This window comes from Thunnus thynnus, chromosome 18, assembly GCF_963924715.1.
Source record: "Thunnus thynnus chromosome 18, fThuThy2.1, whole genome shotgun sequence".
Lineage (NCBI taxonomy): Eukaryota > Metazoa > Chordata > Actinopteri > Scombriformes > Scombridae > Thunnus > Thunnus thynnus.
The window spans coordinates 25,241,671-25,266,065 of record NC_089534.1 but is presented as its reverse complement, the minus strand read 5'-3'; the positions used below and the strand labels follow the sequence as shown (position 1 = coordinate 25,266,065).

Here is a 24,395-nt window from a genome sequence, read left to right as displayed (position 1 = left end):
TTTGTAAACATGTAAAATATATGACTTAACCAGAATTTGTATGACCCTGAATTCTGAGAAGTCAGTTTTAAAAAGAAACTCACATGTAACCAGAAGAAACATTTTTTAATCCTCTGATAAGTGTCTTTCCCAGGAACCCTGTTCTATTTCAAACTTTATCCGTCATACCACATCCTGCTGTACTTAATCACGCAGACATTTCTGCTGCCTATGAACACAAAATAAATACAAGAGATACTGGGGTAAATAAACATTTATTGAACATGTAACGCATTTATTTTCAGTAGACGAAATGGCATTTGGAGGTGTGGGGGTTTCTACGTAGAAATTGTGGGACTCTCCACACCATTGTTTGGAAATCAGAAGGTCCTGCTTCATTCATGTGGCACAAGTCCATGAGGAAAAACAAAACGAAACCGATCGCTGTGCTGAAATCGAATCCAACACAGCTACATAGATGTAAATGGACAAGACAGGCGACATTGCCTGTCCTTTTTGTCCCCTTTAAAACTGAAAATAAATGCAAGCTCCTCTAAGAAAATGAAGGTGCCAAAGCTGGTTCCACAGCAGCAGAGGATTTTGTACTCCTTGTACATTTTGTCCCACCCCATATTCCCCCAACCGCTCTCATTTTCCCATCTTTACATTTCCTTGAATCTCTCAGCTGCCTACACTGACTTTACTTTGTATTAATACAATCAGGGATGGGATTAAAATGCCTGACGCTGAAAAGAAGTGTAATGAAAATTTTACTGATGTGGAAAGTATCTTAAAAGAAAATCCTGAGAGAATAAAATATATACAGTATCTATATCACATCTCTGAAAGTATTAACTCAGTGTAGGCAGCCTGATCAATCCCTCCACATCCCCTCTAAGTCTTCCCCATCGCACATCTCTCAGATTCACACCCCCAGTGGTTCTGTGCTCTCAACAACCACTGCGTCCACACTGAACTCAGTCCAGGTGCTCTAGAAGGTCAGCACTTCTAGAGCATTTTAGTCCGTCTCCATGGCGCCACTGTGCGTCTCCTTGGACACCATGAGTCTCATCAGTTTTCCGTGGAGCTTCTCGATCTTCTTCACGTCCTGGGCCTGGTCCGTCTTGTACTGTAAACACTGTGGAGATGGAGAAAGGCTACATGAGGCAATGACAGCTACAGTTACATTAAACTTGACTTTTCCTTCTTTTAAGTAACTATTTGGGAGAATGAAACCATTAATGTACACTACACTACAATTAGCAACTGGGGACAAATCTCAGTACGAGTAAGGTGAGAAATGGTATCGTTCTTTATCATTCAATATTAGGCTTAAGGGGCCAGTATTATCGGATGGTCAAACAACTTTGAAAACTCCTCATCCCATACCTATCGGATGTTGAATTGAGGGCCCCCCCCTCAATTGTCTGACCATTCTGTAATTTTATGAAACTGTCAATCCGACATTTACACCCATTTCACGTTGTCACTTTTCACGTGAACGACCCGAGTGCAACACTATGAATGCCTTTCAGGAGAGACAGTCTGAAATTCCCTGTATTAAACAATATCTCGCCTCACTCCTCTCTATGACGGCCAGCTTTTCACTGCACCTTTAAATTCTGTCTGGTTGAACTAGTTCTGATCAAGCATAAACCAACCCGTAGAACTTATTTAAAGGACACAGCTGGTGAGACTCTATATTTTTCTTATTGTCAAAAAAATACAGTGAAAAGATCAAAACTACCAATGAATTGAACCCACTAATAACACACTTGGCTAGCTTATTCTTCTGTACCATGGACCTCCACTATTAGAAAACACATCAATTGTTCTGACTTTGACAGGTATTAACATTAACAACAGCATGCTATGTAAGTGTTCTAGCACCAGGTCACTGTCAGTCCAATGGTATGGCCTACTGGAGGTTAAATGAAGTAAAGAAGCCATGTCTTTCATGCTATGTCACATCAAAATGTCTGCTGCGATTGTTCAGGCTAGGGCTGTTCTGTCTGTCAGGCTTCCACAGACAGATCAACTGTTGGATGCACTGTCATGAAACTTTGTAAAAACATTCATGTTGCCCACAGGATGACTGATCCCCTGGTCTTTCCTCAAGAACCAGCAGGTCAAAATGTTCACTTATATTCAGAGAATGACATGAGGAGGACAGAGGATGATTTTGCTAATTTTGGTGATGCCCTGTGTTTTCCTCTAGCGCCACTTGCAGGATGATATTTGTTGTTCAGAGGAAAATGTCTCCATTATAGCCAGACCGATACATGATTTTTGAGATACAGTCTGATATATTTTTGGTCATATAGTTGTTTTTTTTTTTTTAAACACACACATAACACACAATCTTAATACAAATCATTTCTTACTTTTAAAATTGTGACCAAGATACACAGTTAGTCAGATATTTTACATTGTAAAAAAATAAATAAAATCAACTTGTCAGTGCTCTCCGGTTGATAAACTAGTCTATGTAATGGTGACACTGTGTTTCACATATACTCATCTATACTGATATAGTATCTGCAATAAGCTGATATTTGCCAATATATCAGCCTGACTGATTTATTGGTCCAGCTCTTGTGTCAACAACTCCTGGATGAATTCATTGTCTTCATTAGAGCTGAAATGATTAATCTATTAGTCAATCCTCAGCAAATAATTGGCAACCACTTTGATAATCAATCGTTTCAGCCATTTTTTAAACAAAAAATGCCAATCCATTCCTAGTTCCAGCTTCTTGATTGTGGAGATTTGTTACTTTTGTTTGTCTTATGGGATACTAAACTGAGCATATTTGGGTTTTGAACTGACTTCACCTTGGCCTTAGAAAATTGTGATATGCAATTTTTTCACTATTTTCTGACATTCATAGTTGACATGATTAATTGAGAAAATAATCTGACTAATTGGATAATGACAATAAGCACTGGTCTTTCTGACTTGACTTTAGATTTAATGCTATCAGCAGGTCGAAATTTTAATTTTTCCAATACTTTGATTTTCTATTAAACAATTTTTCTTTACAGCCTCTCAGAGAAGCTGGCATGGCTGTAGACTCGCATGAAAGCACTGGTGCCTTGTGAGGAGCAGAGCCGATAAAACAATCAATCAGCAGAGGACTACTGAGTACAGCTGAGTATCTTACAAATACAAAGTAGTTTGGTTACAGCTACACATGTGTAAAGAATTATTTCGTTTATATATCCATGTTACACATCACTGTCACATTGGATTCTGTTTTCCATTCTCAGTTTGTACACACACTACTTTTCCAGGGAAAATTAAAAACTGAAACGCGAAGAACAGGCAGAGAAAGCAAAGTGTTGGAAGTTTTCCATGTAAAAATGTTCACAACTCTGATTTGATGCTAACAGTTAGACTGAAACTGACTCCTCGTGTCACTTACCACGGCATTGTCGGTAACTTTAATGCACAGGTTGCCGTCGCAGTGTCTGTACTTGAGAACCACTCTGACCTGAAAACAGAACATTAATTCCAGTTAAACAAAAAAACCCATACAGTTTGCATGTTCACATCGCCGACGAGCTCTCCGGCTAACAAGCTACGCGGCTAGCATGCTAACATACATGTAAAAAAAGGTGTTTTTACCTTCATGGGATCTGTCAGATACAGTTTTTCTGCTGCGCGGGCGAATTCCTCCCAAGTCTGATAGTAAGGCATTATTCTAACAAAGCAAAACACTTTTTACACCAAACAATCTGTCTGAATCGCTCGACCAAGTTTGCTAACATCGGAAGACCACATCAGCAGCAATGTGATTAGTAGTTCCGGGTTACCTTTTCAAAACAAGAGCACGCCACTCAATAAATACAAAGTAATGAAGTCATTATCAAAAACAAACAAACAAAACAAAAACAGAACAGACAGCAAACGTACTTAATTCATATTTTATTATATTTGAAAACCTTTCCATGATTAAAACTGCTTCCTTTACATGTCTGAACTTTACATGTCTCTGGGGAGCTAAATGATAACTAAAATCTATTTTATTATTAGCATATGAAGTGTAAAATATATCACATTAAATGCATGCTCCAGAGAGGAAAAGGCATTGAAGTTCCCAATGATCAGCTGCAATTGCTGTTTGTATTCCCATTCTCAAATATCCATGTCTTTAGGGACATTTTTTTTATATAAATAAAATAGAGAAAGTGATGTTCATTGTGATTCCTTTTTAATACCTTGGGTTGAATCAACTACCAGTCACTTCATTTTTAGAAATGGTGCGCACAGCCCTCAACAGACTTTTGTTTTGAAACTATCCCCAGTGGCTAAACCGGAAATAATACTGTGAAACATGGTGAGGGAATTTCATTATGTCTCCCTCTAGTGGTTGCAGATCATGGATGTATGTTGCAGACTGCAAACGCAAAGTCCACAAAGCTTGAAATATGACTCATTTATTGCAGTCTTTGATTATCTATTATCATAATTGATATTATGTATTCAGGTTCCTGTAACCTTCATTTTCTCCTTCCAAGGTTCTAGGCTTTTTTTTCTTTCTTTTTTTTTTTTTTTACATTGAGGAGGATGTGTAGTGCTTACTTGGGAAGATAACGTAAAAGTAGCAATGCCACAATGTAAAAAACACTAGTAAAAGTGTTGCATTACATTTTTTTAGGTAAACATGAAGAAGTATTATCAGCAAAAGTAACTCCTGCTGCATTAACATGTGAGCAGCTGGTGGAGGTGCGGCTAATGTGATCTACTTAATGTTGGGTATTACTCTATAACGTTTTATAAACTAATCATTGGTTTTGTATGTCAAATTCTTAATCTGCAATGTAGCTAGTGACTACAGCTGTCAAATAACATTTAGTGGAGTCCAAAGGATAAAACATCATAAAATGCAAATGCTCAAAGAAAGAACAACTCCCTCAAAATCGAACATTAGTACAGTACTCAATTATGTATTTAGTTAACTTTCACCACTGGTGGTCTTTTGGGGAGAAGCCCTCCAGCTAGTAAGAGGATATAAGTGGTATTTCATGGTTTCTACACTAGATGGCAGACAAAGTTCAGCTATTTTCATGGCTGGATATTTGTGGGTGTTGGATGAACCCAGAAGCCTGAATGAGCCATGAATGGAATTGACTTCACACTAAGCTATAGTTAGGAGCTTCACGTCAACATTTGGCTGTTGCTGTTTTGCTGAGAAATATTATACAGTGTATGTAGCGGTAGAGAAAGCTTCATTTCCCTCCGATCTAATGACATTTACTGCTTCAGTGTGTTAGACATCACAACAGAGCTGGTGAGGAGTGGCTGGTGTGGTGACAGCTCGTTCATCATCAGCTGAGTCAGTCATAGCTCAGTCATCCGAGTGGCTGACTCAAATCTATTTCATATTTTAGAACCAAATACATCATGCACACAAACACACATACACACACACACACACACACACACACAGTATACATAGACCAGTCTGAGCTGCAATTAGAACTTCAACAAAGCAAGTGTCAGATGCTGTATGCTGGATTACATTTGGCATTAGAACTGCCAGAAAGTGCTTCCTACTTTAGCCTGGGAATTAGAGCATTTTAAATATATCAACTGCTAGATTCAGGATGAATAGGCCCAATCGGAAATAACCACCTCTCCTCTATAGAGCTATAATTCAGGGTCTGTATTTATCAAACTTCTAGGAATTACACTCAAGAACACTCTAAAGAACTTAAGAGTACTTAAGGTCTAGAGAGTCCTTCACTGAGTGTGAGTAATAAGACAAATGAATCAAGGGACTCACTCCTATTAAAAGCGAACTGTAAAAGTCACTTTTGAGATCAGCTCTCAAGAGATTTGGATTGAGATATATTGCCATATTGTGCATTCTTTAAAAAATCCCTATGGTTTATTCAGTGGTGTGTTTTTCTGCAAAGACCTGTATAATCATAAGTATATTTTATTTGTTTGAAATCTCCAAATTTTCAGGAATAATTAACATGCACAATTAACAACAATATAATATATTTATAATGTATAAACAAGGCTGAAATAATATAGGAAATTTGCTGAAATGGAAAAAAAAAAATGATGTTGGGAGACAAGGTACAGAGAAATCTTATAATAAGGCAAATTTAATACGACGCTGACAAATGCAGACAATGAAGATGCTGAGAAAGTGACTGCAAACAAAATCAATGCAGGATTATTCTTGTTTTTTGTTGCACCTCTGATAATTGCCAAAAATGAGAAAAAGTGGTCTAACATCCTATCAAGTGTTCAAATGCAAATAATAAGCTTTTTTTTTAAATTAAATATATATTCACAAGGACAAAACACAAAATGAACATAGATAACAATACATATCCTATAAATACAAAATAAAATAGCAAGATAACAGGAAGTACATCTGCACAACAAATGCCAGGTGCATACATCAAACCTAAACTAAACAGACAAAAACATTAAAGTAAATCACTCCATCTCCCATTAGTAACCTTAATCAGCAGCTTAAAACTAGAACAACAAAAAAATATATCTATTTACAGTATATAATCTTCTTATCCTGTTTATAGTTCATCATGTTCTGTGATATTTCAACTCCAACCTTTACTCTGACTCAAAATATCCCACCACGTTGAAAAATGAACTTTTGTCCTTTATTCTTACTAATATCCTCTTTAACAGTGTTTAAGCATTCTGTGTTAAGTGGTTGTATTTTAGTGGCTTTAAATATATATGCTTTTCTCATCATAATGATGACGTTCAGGCTTTTTCCTTCCTCCTCCATTTGTAACCCTTAAATCCTCTTAGCATTATAATTAAAGGACAGCTATAGAAATCTGAATTATAAACAGAGATTCGTTTTTTAATCTTGATCCAAAATATGGCCACTTCCTTATAAAACCAAAACGAGTGAAAATCAGACTCTTCTTCCTCCTCACAAAATCTACATCAACCACACTGTTGATTTTCATGTTTTTAAGCATAGGTAAATAATCTAATAGGTAAATATCTGAAAATGTATTTTAATTGTAAAATTCTAATGGAGACCTAAAAGGTAGTTGTGTAAATGCTTGTAAATACCTCTCTATGGGATTATTGTCTAACAAATCCTACTACTTTGACTGAACAGCAGTTGACTTTTTATTGAAATACATACTGTATATAACTGGTGCATGTTTTTATTTATCTTCTCTTGCTCAGCCATGTTGTATTCCTATTGTAAGGGCAGCATATGGACACATTGATAGCTTCCTTTTCCAAGTCTGTTGTATGGCTGTGCAGAGTTGATTGTATGTATAAAAGTCACCAATATTACCATATACTACTTTAAGGTCATCACAAGACATGAGTTCTCCCCTACTATTCAAAGGAACATTTATAAACAATATTATTTCTTCAAACATTGGTTTAATAAACAAGAGCTGATCCTCCATTAATATATTTTTATTGTGGTTTGGAATTTCATGACTGGGTTCTGGTTAGTGATATTGGTGTTGCAATCAGCTGATTATGACATCCTATAAAAAGCCTGATAAGTATGGGAGTGACTTTCTCTTTATCATAGTAAACTGAAAAGCAGATAGGATAGATTTCTTTATGGAACAAATGATGAACAAACATCAATAACTTTGCAGAGAAACATTGCAGATTTAGTACAAATTTAGGTATAACGGCTGCTTTTAATGCAAAGTTGAGTGCCTCGAGATTTAACAATTTGAGTCCGACTTATTTATAGTCATTATATAAGAGAACATAAATAAGAACATAAATACACTTTATTGTTAATTTTTAAACATCTTGCAAAGTGTCCCAGTAGCTGAATGTTTACTGCTCATGCCACATGTCCAGAAAGTTCCTGGTTTGAGTCCAGTGAGGGGCCCTTGTTGCATGTTATACCATCTCTCTCTCCCCTTGTTTCCTGTCAGACTTTTTGCCAATAACTGTCCAATAAAGGCAAAACATACCAAATCTTTATATATATATAAAAAAATTAAAACATCTGTTTTCCTGGGGTAGGGAGTAACACAAGTATATAGATAAACTGATGAACTGAGCTAAACTTAGAGTTTCCAGGCATTTCATTTTCTGTTAACAATTTGTAGCTTTCTAACAAGATTTTCTTTTGTAATATGTTCCATATTTTTTGGGATATGTTTACCTAAAGCATCTATCAGGCCATTTGTGCATTTTATAGGCAGATTGCAACAAAAGCTCAAAATGTGTCCCCTTCAGAGATCCAATTCATAACACAATACATTTATCATAGTTAGCTTTCAGCCCAGAAATAGCTGAAAATTACTCAGTTCCATTACTAATGTAGAGAGAGCAGCAACATTTAGTTGAAACTGGAAATGAACATCAATGATATTTAGTACAATCAGACAGAAATCTATTTCTGTACGGCAGTCTACTCTGAATGTTAGAGACCTCTGGGGCTCTCTTAAATTTACAAGCATTTTCAAGTCAAAAGTAGCTTGATCGTTTGAAGTATGTGAGTAGGAGTAAAAGTGAAGGTTTTTGCTTTTATCTTTCAATAAAGCTAAAAAATGTACTTAAAGCAGTTTGATAAATACAGGTCCTGAGCTTCACCGAGCTAACAAGTTCCCCTGACAACCCAAAACACCTGCGTCCACGTGGAATCTGAATTGCAAGCTAAAACAGTGTAATGGTTTTGTTTTGGTAAAATCACTTTGCCCTTTCCACAGAGGCGAACCTTTCCAACAAAGTGCAGCGGCATTACATAAAAGGAAAAGAGCTCATAACCTGACCTTTGCCTCTACCTCTTTATTTTTTAGAAAACCCTTTCATAATCCTGTTTCAGAACATCAGTCAACCAGCAGGGGTAGCCCAGCTTCCTTTAAACATAACTAGTGCATATTCACTGCAATTTAAGGGTTCAGTCATGTTCTTTATTGTGCATCAGTGTCTTTCTCACTGAAATATTTACATGACAGACACAGCCAGATGTCTCATCAGCATCCATCAGATAGCCAGAGCCTTTCCCTTAGCTGGTTCCATTGCAAAGCCGGGGAAGGACATGTCTGTGCTATTCATGTTATTCCCCTAATCACCATTCTCATGGTGCTTTTTGCATTGCGCTCAGATTAATATAATACAATCAATGGACGGAGAATAGTAGCTTATGCCTCTGAGCTAAATAAAGAAATTTTGCATTTAATTTTTGGCTGCAAACAGTTTGAGTTGGCCTCGGCTTTGGTAAGCTTCTTTTAGCCCCTCTGTGGATAAGTGGCTTATAGTACTGGCTTCATTTGCTGTGGTGCCATTATAGTGATGTGTAATGTTGTTGTGTAATGATGGACACATGACATGCACACACATACAGTAGGCGCGCACTCAATCACATATCCACACACACTTGAAACAGACCTACACGCCGGTGCCGTGAACCCTCGCGGCGACATCACATCGCCAAATTTGTTTCTTGCTGACACGCAGCGTAAATCCTGAGGGATGACGTCGACAGTCAAGGTTCTACATTTTTACCACACCAGCACAAACCCCACCCCCACTCACTCACACACACACACACACACTAGTAAATCACACAGCAGGTGTCGGGGGCCACCTGTGGCAGAACATCAGCTCCTGTCTGTGACACCAGCTCTTGTCTGTGTGGAGGATGGTTGCACATTTTTGTTGCTTCTGTTAAAATAATTACTTTAAAGTGTGAGTTTTTAGTTTAAATTAAGTTTTCATGACATTTTACGCTTGCATAGAATTTTCAAAACCCTATGTGTCAAATGCCACCTCGTGATAAAGCAGTTTTTCCTAATTCATTCATTGAAAAGGTCCAAAGATAAAAGTTTTCAACTGAGTTCATTTACTTTGAACAGTTTTCTTCATAAATCCTGCTGTCCCTAACACTGTCACCACATTTAAATGAAGTGCCTTTGAAATTCTGTCATAAAAGCGCTGTAAGATAAAGGCCAATCCCCACCAGGTCCAGCCTCAGTCTGAACTGTGTATAAATGCAATCAGGACAGTGATGAATAGCTCTGCTGATTTCATTTGGCAGGTTTTCTCCCCTCCTGGCATTTATATTTCATCTTTATTAATGATGTCAAAAGTTTACAAAAATGTAATATTGTGGATAAAGTTAATGAAAAATGGACTTTATCCTTTTCAGCAAGGAATGCAAATGTGCAAATGACATTTTCTCACACTTTAGATCAGGCCCATTTTTTTTTTTTTTAGGATAATGGAGACTTGGTATTAACATAGTCAATATATGAGCTTTTTTTGCAGATAAAACCAGAGGAAAAGCTAGAGAACAAACTGAATATTGGGAGCAGTAAGCCATATTCTTGACTTCACTATGCCATGTGGATAACAGAGTGTTATTGTACATTGCAGGGGTCCAGACTTTCCCCATATATAGTGCAACCACAGACATGAACACCAAGTGAACTCTATAGGCAACAGCTTCATCACACTTTAACAAAACTCATCAAATCTATATGAATTTATAGTGAACTTATGTTGTGGCCTTTAGCATACGCATGGGCTTTATAATCCTGCTGTTTTATTTCTGTAGCATGACTTTAAATTGATTCTAGGATTACTGTAGTTATTTTCAACAATGGAAAACAGATAAACTGCACACACAGCCAATTTAACAGACTGTGTTGTAATATTTTCAGTCTACTTTGGTCCCAGCTCAACATCACACAATTAAAACACACAACAAGAGACCCAGCTCAGTTGTCAGGGGCAACCTGTACGTGCTACGTCCCACAAGTTGCGTCAATTGCTGCCTTCAGGCGCTGTGGGAAATTAAAAAGCCACATCTACATCGCAGAGGAAAGATGCAACAAATTGAACAGTAGCCTAGATGTAATTGTCAAGTTGATTCAGCTTGTTCCCCAAGTTGACAGATGTAAAGTATTATGAGTAGCTCTATTAGCTATAGCCTACCTTTAATAAATAACTGAAATGTTGTACTTCACAGTAAATTCTTATCAAACTGCGTGGGGTAGTTTTGTAAACTAAATCCAATAAAACATGACAAATTGTGTACTAATTTGCCAGTCAATTATTGTATCAACTTTTTGTCAATGTACCAAGGATCCTTTGAGACTTTTTTTATAGTAAAAACGTCACACTGTCTAACTAGCTTCAAACGTGTATGTTTTATCCTCCAATATACCTCCTTTAACAAAGTCTTATAATAGTAATTTAGAAATGTTTTTTTAAGTCGTATTTGTGACCGCGCATATTCAAAGTGGGACTTTATGGCGCGTCCGTGAAGGCAGCACGCGTTGCAGCCAGCAGGCAGCGGCAGCAGACCGGCATCCGAGCGGCACAGCGCCGCATCACTCCGACCCAAGTGCGTCAGAAAAACCCGAGAAACGCTGCGATTTTCCACTTTGACTCATCGCCACCAGCGGAGCCGCGTTGCTCTAGATCATGTAGGATTCGACTGTTTCTTTTTTTAAATCTCCATTTTATTTTTTTCTTTTATTTTTTTTGTACTTTTACCGGATAGCCTGCAAACTGTGAAACCTCTCGTCACGCCGCCGGAGTCCCATTCATCTCGTCGCCTGTAGCCTTGAAACCAAGCGGTGAACTTTTGTGAAAACTACACAACAAGTCACCCGTCGTCGTTACCCAAAGGAGTCTGTGATATATTTGGCCTGACAACACTTTCGCCATGAGGTAAGAAGCTCCTAACGGTCTTAAATATGAAATAACAGCAGAGAAGTGGCGGCTCGAGGGGGGTGGGGAGGGGGGGGCGATAACATGATGAAAGTCGGGAGTTGAGGCAGCGCACAGAGCAGCCTGGAGGACAGCAACACTGGCTCAAAAATGTGCTCCAACAACAGCTTATATTTCAGCAGCTTTACGCAGTGTCTGTCTGCAGTGCCATGTTAGCTTTAATATGTGAAATACTGTCAGCTGTGTAACACCGACAGGCTCGTTTCAACGTTACACACAGTTTGTGCTGCATTTGAGGACGTGCATGGGTTTGGAATGGCGCTTGCTCATTCCTGCTGCTACTCCCACACTGCATAAGAGGGATTATCTTCCAGCACTGGTGATGGGGTGGCATTTATTTGATGCCACATTGTGATTGTTACACACACACACACACATACACACACACACACACACACACACCCACAGAGCTTTGACCACCACAGGCTGTGTGCTCGTCGGTGCTTCTAGGTCCTCAAAGCAGCTCTTGCACTTCAATCAGCTGGGAAATGTCATGGAGAACGGTTGGCAAATACCCATGAATGTCTCTGCCTCTAAATATACAGTAGATACCCAAGCCTATGTTTATTATTATGCATATGAGAGGACATGCAGCACACATTCACAGACACTCCATGACACATGTCAGAGGTGTATTGAGGACACACCTTTTTTTTTTTTTAAACTAATGTTGACAGTCTACCTGGAGCTGTTAGGGTGCAGCCATCTGTCACCAATGACGAGTCTGTTGCTCTTTAACATTGGATCAGATGTTGAGTCTAAGGCGATGCATTTATGGCTGTTGTGTAACATGGATGGAGTCTTTGTTTCTTAGTGTGTCTTTTTTTTTTTTTTTTTTTTTTGAAGGGCAAGAATAACCCTAAGCTGCAGGAATGCGTCCTTAAAAATGCCAGAGGTTGCTGATGAGGCAGAAAGCATGGCTTTTACTTGATTTCATTCGACACGGCGAGCACAGCGCAGCAGTTTTTGTCACATATTTCCTTTTGCACGGTGATGTTCTGCGTTCAGGTGTCAAAACAGCTTCCTTGGAAGTGTTTGACCTTGATTTTTTTTTTTTTTTTTTGAAATCAGTGATCTAACTCTGTGTGTATGTGTGTTAAAAAGTGAGACATGCAGCGTGGATGGGGCTGGCCCCCTTTAAGAAAGCCCCTAATTGAATCCAGCTGTTGGAATCCCTCTGTGGGCCAAACTGCGGTTAACAATAGCTTTGGTTGTTTCAAAAGAGCCGCATGTTGTGTCCATGTCCCAGAATGGAAACCGCTAACTTTTCTGTCCACTTTCATGTTTCTAATTTTTTCTCTCCTCTTCCTCATACTTTTTTTTTTAACAACTCTCTCATTAGTAGTTTTGAACCTTGTGTGTGTGTGTGTGTGTTTTTGGAGCAAATCTCTTTTCAGACAGTTTGATAGTGAACATCACTGAACCACTGATGGCAGCAGAGAAGACTCAGCTTTTAACACACAAGTTGTCTTTCCTCGCTGTCATTCAAAGGGAGAAATGTATATCCAGAAGGGAGTTAGAGATGTGTCTGTGGAGTGTAACAGGTGTGTGTGTGTGTGTGTGTGTGTGTGTGTGTGGTGGTCCCAGCTGCTCAGAGCTGACTCATGCAGGACATTTGTGGCTGTGTGCTTGTGAGTCATGAGGTTGTGGCTACAGTGACAACTAGAAAGTTGTACCGTCCATACTGCCGAAGTTTAGACAGTTAACTAGTCTGTCTGTCACCAGCCTACACGGCGTCATGTGTTCACTCAACTGACTGTTCAGGGTCATCAGCGCTCTACATCCAATCAGATTTCAGTACAGTAGCTGTGTCAAGCAAGTCTAAGATAGTTGGAGACCAAATGTAGCACATAACTGAAACATCTTGCTTGGAGAACCATTGCAGTCACTCTTGATTTTGACTGTAAACACTTTTTTTATTCCCAACAAGTCCTTCAAATTAAACGGCAAATTAAATTAAATGGCAAAATACAGCCCGGGTCCATGCTCTCCAGAATGACATAAGTGTTTTCTGATCTGATGTCCCCTATCTGACATCATTTGTGTGTGACTTCTTATTGTCAGCAAATCTCATGCAGAGTCAACCCAACAATGAACTCATCCTACTTACAAGTATGGTGTGTGTATCCAAAGTCTGGTATTGTGTTCCTTTTCTGTGCTGTAGACCTCCGATGTTGTCCAAAAGCTATTAAAAACACATCATTGAGTCACACCGCTGCACTCCAAAGACAGTTAACAGGCATTGATTGTACAAGTCTCTGAACTCTACTGGAGGGATGAACACCATTCTTCCAAATGATATTCCCTCAGTTGGTGTTGTGATGATGGAGGTGGAGAGCGCCTTCTAACACGTCGATCCAAATCTCCCATTTGTCTTTAATTGTCTTTAATTAGTTGAAATCTGACTGTGAAGGTCATAGCATATGATTCACATCATTTTCATACTCATCAAACCATTCATTGACCCCTCCTTGGATGTAAATTGGAGCATTGTCATCCTGGAAGAGACTGCTCCCATCAGGATAGAAATGATTCATCATAGGATAAAGGTGATGACTCAGAAGGACTTTGTATTGATTTACAAAATGCCCCGCAAAGCATAACAGAGCCACCAGATCCCGTCACTGCAGGGGTCAAGCATTCAGGCCTGTACCGTTGTCTCGATCTACGCCACACATGCGCTCGCCCACTTGTCGAGAGTATGGTGAAGGATGACTCATCTGACCATATCACTTTTTTTCTACATCTCTGTAGATCTTAGGTCTCTTCCTCTTGCCATCCTGATACAAAATCAGAATCAACTGCTCAGCATTTTTATACATGCCACAGAGCATGATTGGATGTTAATTGTACCATGCAGTGCACCTGTGTGGAAGCATCTGCCTTTGTTATGTTTCTCTACTCATTTATTCAGCTTTTTCCTTTAATTTGTCACCCGTCTGTGTGTATTAGCTTGCATGCAGTGTTGTTTTCTATATATGTCCACACACTGATGGCAATTTACCAACAAAAGTGGCTCGTATTGTGAACTAACCTCCTAGGTGCAGCAGATATTTAGTAGCACACGTCTGGTGGTTTTATCCCGACTCTTAAGGTCAAAGGTACCTGGACGGAGCACATTCCTAAACCATGAGGACGACTGTGTATAAATAATGGCAGCCGGTTTGTTTCCCTGCGTTGTGTCAGGCCACACGTAGCGCTGATGTCAGCTTATCCGGAGTCGTTAGATAAGCGGCATCGTCAGGGTGACGGGGCTGCTAAGTGTCATGGTAACAAGCCTTGACATCTGCGGAAAGGCCTCGTGCCTCCCAGGCGCTGCAGGTTCACGCCACAGATGAATGACAGGCGCTGAAGCCAGGACAGGACACATGCAGCCTGGAACTTTTTTTAAATTTTTTTTTATCTATCTAACGCTGCACTAGAGGAACTGTTGACGTGGAGAAAAACTCCCCCCAGTCACTCAGGAGTTTAAGCCGGATTGCAGCCAGTCGTGTTATCCGATCCAAATGAGCTATTAATGAGGTCAGACGGAGGCTAATTGGAAATGAGAATAAATTTGTCCCATACATTGATTTTAAAAGGCTTAAAGTATAGTCACAGACTCGAGTGGCTTCTCGGCTTTTATCGAGTGCGGACAGAGGATGAGCTGCAAGGAATCAGTCAGGGGGGAGTTGTTCTTCTTTACAGGACAGATTAATAGATCATGTACTGTTATAAGGCTGCGCAGTATGATAATATATATAGCAACACAATAGAATATTGTTTCATATCAAGCTCTATTGTTTATTTCGTTGTGTCGCAAATCGCACCCCGGTCATATCACACAGCCCTAATCATGTAGCTGTAATATCATTATAAGCAGAGTTCATTACCAGGGAGCATACCAGCCTAATTCTCCGTCAGTTTCAATATAGCAGTCTTTGTTGATAACTCCCAGAGCTCCACATTTCCTCAATAACACTACTGGCTTTGTCTCCATCTTTGCTGTGAAACTAAATTTACCCTTGAAAGGAGTGTGTTGAATCGGTAGCAAACGCCGCAGTCGGAATTCGTCTCCTTCTCCTCTTATAATACAAACTGATCATCAGCTTTCGTCTGGTAGACTCAGAAAAGTGTTCTCTCAAGGTTGTGTCCAGACTGGAAAAATTATATGTCATTTGATGCCAAAGAGATTTTTTGTGAACTTTTTTTGAACGGGCCATTAAGTATATAAATCTTGAATATAATTTTCTGCATTATCATCCCCATCAAAGTGCAGCGACTGATCCAAGTTTCCCCTCCAGATCTGCGGTTAATCCATGCAGAGCCATTGATGTGACTTTATATCATTCTGATGCAGGAGATGTGAGTGTAATCTTGAATAATTCATATAAAATGTCAGAGAGAAATCATTAAAACCGACTAATCAACGGGAATAGTCTCAGTTGACCTAACCGACTATCGAACCATACCCACACAATCTCTCCTTTCCTCTTTTTTCTTCCTCCGACTAAAACTGCTCCTCTTTGCCTGCTGTTCTTTATCTGAAGGTAGATTGGACCATAAAACGTTAAGTGCACACCAAATAGGACGGGAGAATGAAGTTATTGTGCTCCAGTGATTTCCTTTTGAAGTTTTTTCGGGGGAGATTTTGATCATACTGGCTCCCCGCCACCATCTGCTCCTCGCACTCCTCATCTCCGCTCGCTTCTCCTCTCCTCCCTCTGCAGCCTCTCTCCCTGCCAATCCAGCCTTAATCTCATTCTCTCAGTTTCCCCTTCTGTCTCCTCCAAAAAGGGGATGCTGTGTGCAGTTTTTCTTCTCAGACAGGATTTTTAGTCTCACATCTCGTGTCTTGATCTTGTTTGCGGAGGTAAAGTCAACCCGAAGCAACGCGATTCAACCAGGATTATTTCAGATTCACTACAGTGAAAGACATGATTGTAAACTTTTATTAGATGGTATATAAATAAAGAAAAGATCAAGTAAAGTCATCTTCTGTAAAGTAACTTCTTATACCTTCAGCGCACTAGTCTGACTTCAGCACATTCTCACTTGGCAGCTGTGCAACCACGGTCCTCCGCTGTTGGCCAGTGATGCGGCTGAAGGTTAAGTGCCTTGCTCAAGAACATCTCAACAGCGGCTCCAAAGGGGAACGTTGCTCATTCACTTTAATCACACAGTGTCCCAGCTGACCCGGTGATTCAAGCCAGCAACCGTCCTGTCACAAGCTCACTTCTCTAATCTTTAGGCTGCCACCACCCGACTCATTATGTGTGTGTGTGTGTGTGTGTGTGTGTGTGTGTGTATGTTTAGTGACATTTACGGTGCCTTTTCTCTCTATTTGTGATGAGTCACTCCATGGACACTAAGAATATTACAGACCAGGTTGACAAACCGCCTGCTCTTTCCCTCACATGGTGTTTTGCTGCCCTCTTGATGTGTAATTTTAGGAGCATTTTGCGCCTCTGTTAGGGGGCTGTTGGCAGTAATGTAATAAACATTTGTACCACTTTGGATCGTGCTCATCATTATGTGATGAGGTCTTTTTTTCTTCCCAGAATGCATTTTTAAGAATTCCTTAGCCGGCTTTAACAAACCTGATTGACGAATATGAGAATTGAACACTTAAAGTGTTAACAGAGTGGAATGCAAATTGAAATCGGGTCTATTACTGGAACATTCTGCACCATGCTTATTTTTACACTTGATTTATGTAATTTCAAGGGTACTTTTGCCCTGAGCTTGTGCCCATTTCTGGCCGTGGTCTGAACAGTGAATCACTGCTGACATCTGTCTTCTCCCCCCTCTCATCTGTTGTCTTCCTTACTCCATAATCACGCATGCGGCTGTTTGAGCTCGCTTCACTGACAGAATATGAATAACTGGAGGGAGGGTCAATAAGTCAAATGAGATCAGGTGGATTGAAAGTCAAGCCTAGCTCATTGATCATATCTCTGCTGACTGAAATGTTGTAGAAAGGCCTGTGTGGAGTTTTGTCTTTTGGGTGAAGGCAGTGACATCAGCTTAGTAATTAAGAGAGTGTGTTTATTTGCTTCAGCCTGAAGTAACATGAGCCTTGTAGTTTTGCATGACATTCATTAAAAACTCCTAAATGCTTTTTGATAGTTTAAAGGGTCCATATGATGCTTTTTGTGATTTTCTGTTATTTCTATCCTGTTATGATGTTGGATGTTAAATATGGTCAAAGTTCCAAAACTTAAGGTTAACATATGTAGAGATTCTCCCTGCAAGTCAAAAACCAGGGCTTCAACCTGCCCTGAACACTTTGTTTACAACAGTTTTTTTCTACCCAGCTGATGTCGACATGTCACGCAAGCCGTCCGTTCTGTAGCCTTGTTGCTAAGGTTTTTCCATGTGTTGTTCACGTTGTCCCCTCTAGTATTTTGGATTGGATTTCATCTCCAACATATACAGAAGTATTTGAGAAACTGACATTTAGAGTAAAGAATATAGTTTGTTTCATGGTTTGTTGACTTAGCCTTTCAAGCGGCTGGAAGTCAGCTGAGATGCATCTTCCAGAAGGTAACCAATCAGAACAAGAGACAGGGAGCTGAAACAGCCTGTACCAGACGAGCTGAACTGTGGGGCAGCATAAAGGACCAATATAAGATGCCAAGGTATTTCGCTAGAGCCCCAGATTAAAAATATAGATTTGGAAATGTGCACGATACGTCTCCTTTAAGTTTACTCCTGTAAACGGCTAAACCTGTCCAGACGGATGTGACAGAGGGATGTTGGAAAAGTGACTCACTCTACAGTTGCAGGGTTGTGTTTACCTCAGGATGACCAACTGTCACCTCTATTTTACATAAAGAAATGAAGGTGTGATGTTGGACTAGCAGCAATGTCCCGCTGACACTTCTGATTCACTTTTCACACACAAGCTTACACCCACCTGTTAAAGCTGCACGCTTGTTTGTATTTTCACATTGTGCTTCTGTGTAATATAATCCTAGCATGTCGGTTGACCAAAACACATCTCTACTTCAGTCTTATTTTATTATTAAAGGATGTTACTTCTGTCTGCTTCCCAAACAGGTGAAGGTCAAGAGTGAAAGACAATAATCTCTGTGCTCACTTATAGAGGTCACCTTCCACCAGCACTGATAGAAATAGGTGTCTGCTAAGCTCTAAATATTTCCATCAGTGTGTGTGACTGACAGCAGGGTTGTGTGTTTAACCTGTGAGGCATCATCTTTGCCATTCTGTGGGTTTGGTGAGTTCCTGCCACTGACATCACTCACTGTGTATGGAAAGGTGGAATGCTGTGAACGTACAGTTTGGTGTCTGCACCTGGGCTAGGGTTAGCTCGGACACATTTGTCACTGACGAGGTTGATCTATGCTGTGTGTGTGTGTGTGTGTGTGTGTGGGACAGACCGAGCACACAGATGGCTGTCAGGATGAGGACAGCCCATACATCTTTCAACTCGTGCACACACACCTAACACCAACCCTGTCTGCTAAGAATTCAGTTCATATACATGTGATTAGATGTATGGATTTGCATTGACAGGAGAGCTAAAGATCCAGAGCAGGAAGTAGTGTGACTGTCCTGAAAGATTGTAGGGAGGATGTTGAACTGGATGGCCTGATGTACAGAGTGTTGGACACCAGAGACAGAAGTTTGTGTCCCGTCTTATATGTCAAGTCAGGGTTGACTTTTTTAATATTCAACTACAACCACAATGTTACGCACAGATATTTTAGGAAAAAAACAAATGGCAACAGATCCATGAAATTATAAAGTTTTGCCAGCATGTTTAGAATAAAACTTCATTTTAGCGACATTGTGTTTTTCCAGAATTTTTTTTAGCTGATTTTAGCTTTAGTCCGACTAAATTCTCATTGGTCGAATAATCTCCGTGTTATTTTCATAAGAAGAAAAGTGCTACATCAGTAGCTTTCCAGGATTAATCCATTATTTCCTGCGGCGGGAGGGACAGACTAACAAATTACCTGTGAAAACGGGCTAGTATTCAAAACACCCCCGTTGTTTTCACAATTTTGAATTCGCCCCAACCTAATGGAGACTGCTGGGTCTAACTGTACTGAATGTTTACTGAGTGTTTACTGAACATACTGAATGTTTGCTGAATCAGCGTTTCTCCTGTAATAATATCCACGAACCCCCACCAGGCCAAAAGATATTTTTTAATGCCAAAAATAACGCTAAATATCGGGAGCGTAACTCCGTTTAGGAATAGCGCAGTGCTTAGTATGTTTGCGTAGCGAGTGGAAAAGAGCGGCAGGAAAGTGACGGTGGATGCGAGCGGAGCAGAGGAAAAGGTCAGCGGTAAGTTCTCAGTCTGGCCATAAATGAACAGTACAGACTCCAGTGTAACAGTTAATAAATGCTAAAAAGTCAGGTCTGTTGTCTCCAAGTGCTGCAAAAGTGAATGGGGTTAGCTCCTAAGTTAGCAACAATAGGTTAGCCTAACCTGAAGAGGCAAAACGGAGAAATGTGAGTTCACTGTGCACTCTGTCCCATTAAAATCCCCCCCCCCCACCTCCGCGACTAATCGATTAGTTGAAGATTGTGTACGATTTCAGTCGACCAAGATTTTCTTTGGTTGACTACAGCTCTTGTAAAATGATCGAATGTCTTTGTTTTGGCGTGGTTTGAAGAATCCATCTTTCTTTAGACAATCACTGGCCAGATTGCCATGACTCTTAGTGTGAATATTCAAAGGCCTCCAGAAGATGAATCATTTTGGTGACCCTTCCCTTACCCTTAACTCGTACGCATGAAATACTGAAATCAAACGGACAGACTGCAATGAAATTTACAGGCAAGTAACATCTTCAGTAAATTGTTCTGTCCAACATTTTTGTGTCGTGACGTACAGTTAACAGCAGCATCCAGATTCTGCTTGTAGGGCTTTAGACATTTGAACTTGTTTATGACTCTTACGGGCCCATTAGAGGTGTTACTGCTAATGCTTTGCACATTATTGGGGAGAAAACCAGGGTTTGACTGAAAGATGATGTTGATAATGCATCTTTTTTAATGCAGTCTATTCAACTTTAACAAGTACATTGAATGTAGAGACATGAATGGAAAATACATTTTAGTTGCTTAAGAGAGAAAAAAAATAGGGCCTTGGCAGTCACTGTCTTTGATTATATATAAATCATAAAACATGGTGGAAAAACCTCTAACTTGACTCGTGTGTCCTATTATGATTATGAATTACAATCATGGATAGCTTCGATTCCAGGAAGAAACATCTGGACATCCTCAGATTCAACTTCGTCATCGCTGATCTCTGGAATTTGACATTGGTATTGAAAATTGTTGTAACACACCCTGTTTTCCCTGTGTGCCAGTGTGTGTGTGTGTGTGTGTGTATGAGAGGTCCTGCCACCGTGTGTTTGTGCGCCTCCTCGGCCTGCGCCTGAGTGTTTCGGACAGTGCCAGTCAACAGTACGTGTCGGTCGTCATGAAGCGCAGCTCTGACCAGCTGCATGCCCACGGTGCGCTCATCTGTGTGATTTGCCAGCGGGAGGCCAGGCTAGCATGATGAGCCACGACAGCTCATGAATGTGCATTTCTCTGCTTTACCCTGCCAACCTCCCCTGCCTCCGCCTCACTTGTCTTCTTCTGAGATCATGTTTATGGCGTTTCAGCTCTGTTGGTCAGCAGGCAAGGAAGAGAAAGCAAATGTGATGCAGAGGCATTTTTAGTGAGGGGTCAGAACACCGTTATACTTAATATGATGCTTCAAAATCTTAACAGCATTGGCTGAAAGTCGAAGTTCACTCTTGACCTGTCTTACCTCAAGATCCACTGGAGCTTTCAACCACATCACACGGCCTTCATCAGTGAATGGAGTTTGCTCAGTTGTCATAGAGATAGCTCATCTTAGCCAAAGAAGCTGGTAAGTGTACCTTGAGTTTTTTGAGTTGTGTCTGTTCACACCAAAGAAAAGCAAAACCTCTATCCATTCTGGGTTAAAGCAAAACATATAAATGTAGCAGAAATTATGCAATGTAAACTATTGGAAAGAAAAAAGAGGAACCAAAGAAACTGGATGCATCTTGAAAACTCATACCTAAAAAGTATCCGATTACACAGCGACATAAACTACAAAAAATGTGGGTGTTGATGCTAATGTACTCAGGTGATGTCGATTATCCTGGCTGATTAGATCAGGTTGGAGGCGGGCGGAGCTACGCTTGGACTAATATGCTTGCAACCTGGAGCTTGTGTGTCCGTAGCAGGACAAGCACAGGTGTTACTAATAACATTAACGATGGATCTGTTCCGTTCAAGCGTCCCAGTGAGTCATGACAGTGTGACAGCGAGCCAGTAATACCAGGACCCTGAAACTGAAGCAGCTAAATGGAAGTCAGCCATCATTCATTTTATTATTTAACGTCCTCCATGAAAAAGACCTACTATGTGAAGTCTCCAGACTAATGCACTAATAAGATGGATAAAGGTGTCTCACTATAACAGCTGCAACATAACTCACTGGTCCGTACACACCCACGACGTTGAGAAAAGCTCTGTGTGGACGTATCACGTGTGTGTGCAGGAGCTGTAAACGAAGCGTTTTGAACTCACGCACAGGCGCTGTCTCGATTGATTTGATTGATCTTAGAGGACTGACATTACACCACTTTTCCATCATTGCCGCACATCCTCCCAGCAGAAAGGATGCTGTAAAGAAGCTGGACGTGTCTGAGGCACCAAGCAGCTGAGTAGCTAGAAATCAATAAGCAGTGAGTTTTCCTCTCCTCACGTTTTCTCTCTCTCTGTAACACGGCCGTCCAGGAACACTGGAAAATACAGCAGGGAGAGTCAGTCAGGAAACACATTAAAATGGATTACTAAACTTCAACATTTTATTCATTCTTCAAGAGACACGAGCGAAGGAACACACACACACACACACTGGCACACGCACACGCTGTATAGCGTCGGGCTGGTCAAAGGGATTATTGTTGCTCCCTTGCGCCTGCTAACTTCTTGAACCTTTGAACCTTCTATCAGGTCACCACTGACTACAGATACAACACACACATCAGTTCACCAGAGTTTCCATAGTCACTTTATTGAAATAATACACATTTTTGTGCTAAGAATAGACTCTTATTGTCATGGTGGTACAACTGTGGTGTTATGACTTGCTATGTTATGACTTTCACTTAAACTCATGATGATGGCTGAACTTTGTGTGTGTGTGTGTGTGTGTGTGAGCGTGGATGGAGCTCTGCTGGTTGCTGCTGACAAATGTGTTTTAATCCTGTTGTTCCTACAAGCAGATTTGCTTTTTTTTTTTACTACATAACAGCAAAACACACAAACACAAATAAACACCTCACTCTAGCTGTAGTGAATGTCAGCCTCCATGGAAACTTTAAAGACAGCTGCTCATTTGTCTGCCACTACCTTTTTTAAAAGTAAATGTTGTCTTTTCATGCTCTTTGTATTCATCACTTCCACCCCGAGAGCAGATAACCTTTAACTCCCTTTTATAGCTAATTACGACCAGGCAAAACAGTTTGGATCAAAGTACAGGGAAGAATTCTTATCTTTTGCTTCAGTGTGTATTTGTGTGTCAAAGTAACACCTTGCTTCACATGTGGACACTTTTGTACAGTGGTAGTTGCACTGTAGAGAAGAACTTCATGAGATTCATTGTTGTTGATCACGTTCAGAGGTTTGAAGCAGAAACTGTCCAGTGTGCTTCTCTGAGCTTCTGTCTCAAAGTGTGACGGCGCACCCTGGTAGCCTACTGGTTGTGACGTGTGCCACGTAACTGCAACGTCCATGGTTCGATCCCGGCAGCGGACTTTTGTCGCATGTCACCACCTCATCTCTCTCTCCCCTTGCGTTTCCTGTTGACTCTCTCTGCCGTCGCTATATATATGTAAAAAAAATGTTGAGCTTTTGTTATTGTTTTACTGTTGAACCTGTTGTAGATATCATTAATGCTCGTATGAAGAGTTTCACTCTAAAATGCACTTTAAGACCAATAATTAATCAATAGATAGTAGGGATGTAACGGTTCTGAAAACGAGACCGAAACCAACCAACCTGCTGCCACCGCTGTAGAGACAACCTGTTGAACTCTCATTACATTACATCACATGTAACAAAACTCAAACAACCCCTGCAAAATGACTTGTTTCACTATCAGAATTTGATCCATTCTGTCTGATAACATTTGATAAAACTAGAAGAGCCGCACGATTAAATTATTTTATCTCCATTCAAGTTAACAGAGGTCTGACTGGAAGTTAGCCGGCTTGGATGCAAGGACACTATGGTGAACGGGCAGACCCTCTCAGTTTCACAGCTTACCAGTCTGGGTGATGGAGGCACCGGTATTTTGGTGCGTTGTCATGTAGCTAATGTTTCATGTGTTTTCGAGGTACATTTGATTTGTATGTTGATTCAGTAATTTATCTGCATGTAAGTTATGTAATGTTATGCTAGATTTATAACAGACTGGAGCTTCTTATGCATACGTGATTGAGGTTAGTGACAGACTAACGTTAGCAAGTTAGCTAAACTGTCATAATACCCTAACTAAATTAACTCTGAGCCTGTTAGCGAATGTTATGTAACGTAATCTACAGCTTTTCATATAGCAACCAGGCGGACAGCAGGGCATCAGACAAATGGGATTACAGCCAAGGTGTTGATTTCATAATTACGATTCATTATTGTCTGAT

The 24,395-nt window shown here is 40.2% G+C and overlaps 2 protein-coding genes across 3 annotated transcripts in view; one reads left to right on the top strand and one right to left on the bottom strand.

Moving 5' to 3' along the window:
- Positions 1 to 238: 238 nt before the first annotated feature.
- Positions 239 to 3,786, bottom strand: srp9 (signal recognition particle 9). Its single transcript, XM_067571494.1, has 3 exons — positions 3,607 to 3,786; positions 3,404 to 3,472; positions 239 to 1,117 (listed from the first exon to the last, which is right to left on the bottom strand). Exons 1-3 carry the CDS (start codon positions 3,676 to 3,678, stop codon positions 998 to 1,000), a joined length of 261 nt encoding a protein of 86 aa, XP_067427595.1. The 5' UTR covers positions 3,679 to 3,786; the 3' UTR covers positions 239 to 997.
- Positions 3,787 to 11,255: 7,469 nt separating this feature from the next.
- The window catches only part of enah (ENAH actin regulator), a 130,487-nt gene continuing 117,347 nt past the window's right edge, over positions 11,256 to 24,395 (top strand). The window contains exon 1 of one of the 2 annotated variants that reach the window (XM_067573169.1): positions 11,256 to 11,646. In XM_067573169.1, the coding sequence (XP_067429270.1) occupies positions 11,642 to 11,646 (5 nt within the window). In that variant the 5' untranslated portion in view covers positions 11,256 to 11,641. Of the gene's footprint in view, positions 11,647 to 22,344; positions 22,437 to 24,395 lie in introns of those variants that run through there. The other variant, XM_067573173.1, reaches the window with a different exon arrangement.

What these genes read in the sequence shown, in the direction of transcription:
- srp9 (XM_067571494.1), bottom strand. Translation starts at nt 3,678, where the DNA reads ATGCCTTACTATCAGACTTGGGAGGAATTCGCCCGCGCAGCAGAAAAA. An exon ending in ATCTGACAGATCCCATGAAG is followed by an intron (nt 3,473 to 3,606) that starts GTAAAAACACCT and finishes TTCTGTTTTCAG; the next exon opens with GTCAGAGTGGTTCTCAAGTA. An exon ending in AAGTTACCGACAATGCCGTG is followed by an intron (nt 1,118 to 3,403) that starts GTAAGTGACACG and finishes CCATCTCCACAG; the next exon opens with TGTTTACAGTACAAGACGGA.